The 7,602-nt window shown below is 37.5% G+C and overlaps 1 protein-coding gene and 1 long non-coding RNA gene across 2 annotated transcripts; one reads left to right on the forward strand and one right to left on the reverse strand.

Annotated features, from left to right (window-relative positions):
• Positions 1–457: 457 nt before the first annotated feature.
• LOC146733962 (uncharacterized) lies at positions 458–1,758 on the forward strand. The gene is made up of 2 exons (XR_014931673.1): positions 458–1,303; positions 1,528–1,758. It is a non-coding gene; the product is annotated as an uncharacterized LOC146733962 (long non-coding RNA).
• A 3,794-nt stretch (positions 1,759–5,552) lies between these two features.
• On the reverse strand, positions 5,553–7,043 carry LOC146733963 (tripartite motif-containing protein 2-like). The gene has a single exon (XM_085508439.1). It carries the CDS (start codon positions 7,041–7,043, stop codon positions 5,553–5,555), a length of 1,491 nt encoding a protein of 496 aa, XP_085364565.1.
• Between the last annotated feature and the right edge of the window lie 559 nt (positions 7,044–7,602).

Genomic DNA, 7,602 nt, shown 5'->3' on the forward strand with positions numbered 1-7,602 from the left:
TCCTTTGTCCATTCTCGTATTTTTTGTGTGTTTTTAGAGTAACTTTATGGCGAAGTTTTGCATGTTTTCGTCTATGGAGGTGGTCGCCGTGTTGCTTTATTGCATAGTTTTCATAGGAGGTAATTGGACAAAAAAGATTTTTGATTGTCGTGCTTTCATATCCCTCCATTCGCTTTATTTGACGACTGATACAAATCCCGTTCAACATGTTTTGATTCAGTCGAGACAGGGGCGACTTTTGGGGGAAATTCACTAATATAGTATTCTATTAACTATTTATAATTTCAGAATGCCATACAAGACAGCAAGATTTTCTCGCGAAAAACGTGTATATACAAAGCATGTTCATTTCCGCATTTGAGACTGCTCTTCGTTGAAAGGTCAAAGTGCCATGTATTGCAATGCTTTGTGGGGGGAAATGACGCAACTCTCGCACTGTCTCATGATTTATCGCGTGTTTTCCGTCGCCTGTTTAATGCTAATGACTTCTTAACTCGTTAACACCTCTCTTGTTTCAATGTTTATGGAGACAAGGGTGGGTACAATAGAATGACGCGGCGCTTCCTAACCGTCCTAGTAGAGTGACTGTGGTTTAAGTCAGTGAATTGACTGATAGTGCAGGGGTCAACAGAATGTCGAGTCATGTTATCAGTATCCCATACACGCAGGTCGAAATTCACGCTTTCAACTTGAAACTCGATATCCCTCAGGCTGTTTGTGAGTGTTCATGTTTTAGATAACATAAATATACCAACATCTGTTGTTTATCATCTACGTGGGAGGTCTATTTCACGTTGGGAACACCATGGAACTATAAACCGGGGTTTATAGTTCCATGGGAACACTTAGGACTAGACACGCCTTACATTTAATCTTGTGATTGAGTTCAGACTGGCATTCACAAGTGTGCTTCGGAATGATACACATCGCTTATATCAAACACCGTTGATATTCGCGAGTGGAACGCGTTGGGCCACTTTCTGTCTGAAATACCCTTACCACGAAGACTATTATGACTCGTACGGTAGTCATGTCATGGAATTTATAAGATTTCACGTACGTGGATCTACAATCATCAAATACTTTCAAGCCATGTGTTGCCAATACGTCCTGTATGACTCGTAGTGTCCATGAGATGAACTTTTCACGGAAGGTCAAACTTGGTCTACCGCCTTTGAATCTTTGGCAAGAAGCGAGGACATATTTTCTTCGTCGAGGGAAAAACGAAAATCGCTACGTTACACCGTAAACTCATTCCGTGTGATGATTATGTATGTCAAAAGTTATTCTGTGAAACGATCAGGTAATTATACATTTTAACTCATAGTAGCGTAGTCCGCCATTTTTTTGAAAAACAAACTGTACGTCGATCAACCGATTTTGCATACTTTGCATTTTAGCGGATTGATGACCGCAGTTTTACGGGATAATTCATACTATTAAATTTTCAACACATAACTTATACTTTCTTTATATAACTATCGGTTTTTAATATTATCCTCTCTCTCTCTCTTTCTTGTACGACAGATGAGCGATTCTGATTATAGTGATGGAATAAAAAAAAAAGTGTACAGACTGCTTGACTCATTGAAAGGAAGTAAGAAATGTAAAAATAAACAACATATGTATATATAGAATGAATTATTTTTTATTGATCAATGTTTACTATTATTGGCTTTTCTCGTTTCTGTGTTTTAATCGAATCGTTTATGTACTCGTATTTTTTGTGGCATTAAAAATAAATTTAACCACGCCGCACATTTACATGTATCTACGTATTTTTCGAGGTGTTAACAAAGAAATATTTAATCACGCTAAACATTTATACACTACGCAACTATTTTCCTTACTCACATCGTATGTTTTTTTGTGACGTTAAAAAATACTCAACCATGTCATAAATATATACTCCATGTCAATATTTCATTCTTGTTTACTTCTTTTGTGCAATAAACTCCATTAGTTTTCAAAATGACGTGTATTTATTAACGTGTGTGTGTATGTGTGAGCGCCCTCTACGATATATTCTGAAAATCTTTCGTCCACGCCTGTCCAATTAAAAAAATAATTAAAAATAATTAAAAAAATTGATAGTAATTTATGCAAATGTCACGATGACCTCGACACGACCTCGTATTCACATCTATTTTATGTATGCAAATGTATTCACAATATCCCATTGTGACGTCATCTTCATTCAAATGATCCCTTTACGGCATTGGTCCTCATTTATGCTAATTTATGCACGAATTCCCATTGTGACGTCATTATTTATGCTAAAGATGGACTATAGGTACGACCATGAGGGCGCTGTTCGTATGATGTCATCGCATCCGATTATGAACAGCGCCCTCATGGTCGTCCCTATAGTCCAACTTAAACTACTTATGTGCACACACAGAGAGACACTAGCATAACAAAGTTCGTAAATTTATGCCACCTATAAGAAATTGATATCGCTAAACTGTAACGTATTGAGATTGATTGACTCGTATGGTATAGTAATATTAAAACGGTCTGAATTTGAACAAAAATCGATTTTATTGTGTTAAATTGATGTGTAAAATCCATCTACGTGTAATACTGAGTCGAAATGATTGCCATGTTAACAAACAGCGTTCCTAATATTACATGCCAATTTTTAAATTATACGAAATCATGTGCATATGTTTTGTTGGGTCGAATATAAATTGGTTTACTATCTCGGTAAATTACATTCAAATCATTTTCCATATTCATGTTATGGGCTGGCTGGGGTTACGCCCTCTATAGTCAGCGTATTTGGTTTGTAGTCAGCGATAATAGGCGCGGCACTGCTTCATAATTTACAAATAAAATTCTCGGGATATCGTCCAACCCATGCCAGTAATACAGTGTCACAATGAAAAAACAAACAACAACACTGATACAGTCGTTATAATCTGCAATCTACATTTATGTTTACATGTGAACACCGTATTTTAAAAACAAATATGTGAGTATAACCCATCTGTGAACTATAATTGAACGATGAAATACAAGTATATACTCGTATACAAGTGATTTTCCGTTCACTGCGAGATCTCGCGTATTGCGTTAGAAGCGCCGACCGAACTTCCGGTGCTTTTTACAGCTCAATGTCGAAATGCCTATCTTTCAGAGAGGATTATGACGCCGCTGAAATACTCGTACCAGTACGTCATAAAAATTGACTATCGTCGAAAGTATTAAGCGTGGACATACACAAATATACTGTCGCTTTTGTCACAATCCCATGCGATGTTTTGACGCCAGGGCGACGCTATGAACTTTGTTTGTCTTCAGTGATTTTACGATTTCACACATAACTCAAGATCTCGCAAACAAATAAGTTTTAGTTAAGATTTTAATATAGGGATATAGGTCTTAATTTTTATATACTAGTATGCTACACATACAAACTTAAAATATTTAAGAATTGACTTCACTTGGATCGACAGTTTGACTACTATTATATATTAGGTTATCTTTCAGGAAAAGCCACAAAAGTTTCATAATTAAATTTTAAATAACTTCTTAGTTCTCCAAGATGTTAAACGTTGGAAAAATCGTGCAATATAATTAGGTACAAATAAAATACAGCTTTGAAGATTCATTCGGATTCGAGTCGCCCAGTTCCGAACTACATTTTGCCATTTAATTTGGAAAAATGGGCAGTATCTGTTACTATACGCGTGTTGTAAGGGACGACGTCAAAACATCGATGTCGGATAAAAAACTTATTTGCTTTAGTTTGGGGGTGGGGTGGGGGGTTTGGCCTCAAAAAGTTTCCATCCTACAAAAACGATTTTATTTTTTAATGAAGTCAAAAAAAAACTTGGAGTATTTGTAGTTCGTTTTTTTTCTATCCAATCATAGACAAAAATAACAGAAAGTGAAAAAAAAAACATCCAAGACGAGAAAATGGTTTGGCCCGAGTGTAAATATGTGCGTCAAATGAGGTCAATTGCAGGGCGGACCTAGAGCATCCGCAGAACCCAGAAAGTAGTTTGCGCATGCGTATATTTCGCTTCATTATTACAACCAACTGCTATGCTATACTACTGTCCGACTATCAATTTGTATTTAATGGTGAATGTAGTCTGACGCCATGATCAATATTTATCAATTAAGTTTCAGTGGGGGTGGGGGGTTTTGGGAAAAAACTAAAAGAATTAAGTTTTTTTTTATCCGAATCAAGTGTATAGTCTATTTAGCTCAGGTCTGCCGGTCCTTTTGATAGGACAGCGTTCTTCGGAGAGGTTAATTAAAGGCGTGAGCGAATTAAATTCTAACAAATAAAACGAGACGATAAAACGATCGTCTCAGTGGCGGCGGCACAGGGGGGCGAGGGGCAGTCTCTCCCTCCAAAAAAATTGGGGGGGGGGGGGCGTCGCCCCTCCAAATCAAGCTGAAACAGATGGTGTCAGCAAATTTTGCCCCTCAAAATGCAGGAAATAGCGTTTCAGAGGGTCTATATTTCAAAATTGTTAAGGGGGCATGCCCCCGGAACCCCTGGTAAGGTGACGCTTTCGGCGCAAGGTTGGTGAGCATATTTTAATAAGTTTGAAACAAGACGTACTAAATCATATTTAAACATATTTCATATTGACACGAACACTACCTGTGGTTGTATTATAATTGAATTATTAACACATACATTTACATTGGTTTGCAGAGACTACGTCACATTTGTAAAGATAATACATTTCTATGATACATATATTCATTGTCACATGTTTCAACAGCTGATGAGAAAATAATGATTACATGTGTTTGGGTGTGCTAGGTTAATTATTCAAGATTATTAATTTTTGTACACATAATTTTACTATTGTGCAAATACTTTAATGGAGTGATTGCTATAATCAGCCACTACAACTTTGCCAAATGGTTTATCATTTGTGACACAGATACCACGGGGATCACTCAACCCATCACCAGGACTATCAATACGACATACAAATTGACCATGGGAGTCATACTTCTGAACCCTATTATTAACGCAATCACTCACATACACATATCCATCTGTATCAGTAGCTACACTCCCAGGATACTGTAGTTGACCATCAGAATTTCCACAACTTCCAAACTTGAATAGAAATTCTCCTTCACCAGTCATTACTTGTATGCGGTGGTTGTTTTGATCTGCCACAATGACATTACCTTTATTATCAGTAGTAATTCCCCAAGGATATTTAAACTGACAGTCTTCACCACCCTCTGATCCGAATGAATTTATATATCTCCCATCTTGTTTGTATATTCTTATACAATGGGAATACTGGTCAACAACATACACCCTTTCATTCACAGGGCTAATTCTAATACCAACAGGATATGTCAGTTCCTCACTGCCAAAACATCTAATTAGTTCAAAATTGTTATTACATACAACTACTTGTTTGTTATCACTGTCTGTTATAAAATAATTACCATCCTGCGACTCTGCAGCAAAGTATGGACAGAATGGTTCATTAAAACCAGTGAATTGAATCATTCGTTTATGTTTTCCATTCAAGGTCAGTAATTGAAGTCAAATATTTCCCCTGTCACAAACTATATAATACATTCCCCTCACTGGTTAATAGGACACTCTCAGGATAGTTAAACTGACTCGATCCTGACCCACTATAATTACCCATCAACCCCTTCTTAGGAATTACATTAATCTTAACAGGTGAACCCTGCACTGATTTGTTATTCACTAAAACTGTCAATTCATGTACCCCTTCTACATTAGCCTGATATGTCAGACTACAAGTCCCGTCTTCATTGTCAGTCATTTCCACTTCTTCTATCGTGTTGAATGGAGTCTTCATTTTGAATTGCGTGTTCAGTTCTAGTGCCATACTGTTAATCAAAGTACCGTCACTTGTCGCCAGTGTTACTGAAATATCCTCATCAATTCTACCATATTTAGGTACATCTTTCAACTCCAAAATGTACTTGTTGTAACGTATTTCCCCCACAGTTTTTGTCTCACAAAAGTCATCATAGCTTTGAAATTCCATGTAGTCGTGTTCAGCTGTATGCTGTTTGGTGTCTAGTTTCAGCAGTTCATCTATCTGTGACGTCATTCCCTTCTTAGCAGACATCAGTTGTGCAGCATTCCCATAATTCATTAGGTGTGTGGCAAAGTCATGTGCATGTTTCATATCATTTTCGGCAATTTCCAGTTCTTTCATTTGCGCATGCAAATTCTGTTTTCTCTCACTGAAAGTCTTGTTCATTCTATGCAGCAACTCTCGCCCGTTTTTACGAATTTTAGCCGTGATTTCCGCCACCACCCTCTCAATGTGAACATTTAGTTTATGTTCTTGTTCACTAAACCGATTCTCTAGCAGTTCTGTCATCTGCTGAACGTTTTCTTTGCTCTCCTTCGCTTCTTTTTCTTTCTCTGCTAGCATGTTTGTCACCTTGGTCAAATCCGTGGCATACTGGGAGGCAGCGTCATTCAGATATCGGTAATCATGTTCAGTTATTTTATGATTTAGTGCGGTACACTCCAAGCAAATTGGAACATCGCAGGTATCACAATAGAATTTCAGTTGGTTACCAGGGTGACTACCGCAGTAAACAGGTGGTTGAACAGCAGCAGTGTTAGCAGCCTTGTACGTTTGTAGTGACATCAGTTTATGGGACTTCGAAAACGGAAGTCGTTTATGGGTCGATATACAAATGTCACACAGTCCTACTGCACAATCAATACAATGGGTGGTCATCGGATCTCGCTGACATCCTTCACATTTTTGTACTTCGTTTGTCTTTTTGTCTCGTTTTCCAAGTAAGACGACCAACTCGTTTAAAAAGACGTTCGACTGCACACTGCTGGCTCCTTCTGGGAGGTCATGAACTCGTCTACACACTGGGCAGGGTATATTCTTACCACACGATTTCTGCACCAGTTTGTGGATACACTGCTCACAGAAACTGTGCAGACACGGTAGAATCTTGGCATTACGGTATCTCTCAGAACACACCGTACATACAAGAAAGTTTTCATCGATTTCTTCAAGTATTTTCGATTCAGCCTTAGCCATGGTGAGACGTTGTACCAGCCGAAATCTTTGGTTCCAGCAGCGTATATGAACTCGTTCCGCCTGATAATCACGTGTTATAAATACCTGGATAAGGTCCAGTAGTTGTATACAATGATTGAAAGGAACACATGACCTTGTGAACACGTTTCAAGTTAGAATTCGACTGGCATAGTCGTGGCAATTTTATTGTTTTGTATGACAATTTCTCAAAGAACAAGTTTGTGGTAATTTCGAGACGGACCACGATTTAAGAAAGAATTACCATAGCATGGCCACTCAAGATTAGAATGAGAGTTGCACGTTGTTTTCTGAATTCTGGTTTTCATTTTGTATTTATTTCAGCCGCAAATATGCTGTATTTGAATATTAAATATTTACATATAGTCGAATGAACAGTAGAGTATGTAGTGTAGCAATGTAATTTAGTTTGTACTTTTTTTTCTGTGCATATTTTTACTAGACTGGCAAAGTCGAATTCTTTTTTGTTTTACAAAAAAAATTATTTCAATTTAGCCTTTTTAACGTGATCGCAAAAACTAGCGTGACTGCGAAAGAAATC

The sequence above is a fragment of the Saccoglossus kowalevskii genome, chromosome 15 (genome assembly GCF_978046115.1).
Source record: "Saccoglossus kowalevskii chromosome 15, keSacKowa6.1, whole genome shotgun sequence".
NCBI classification, from domain to species: Eukaryota; Metazoa; Hemichordata; class Enteropneusta; family Harrimaniidae; genus Saccoglossus; species Saccoglossus kowalevskii.

Coding starts and splice junctions, on each gene's coding strand:
- LOC146733963 (XM_085508439.1), bottom strand. CDS start 7,043: ATGGCTAAGGCTGAATCGAAAATACTTGAAGAAATCGATGAAAACTTT.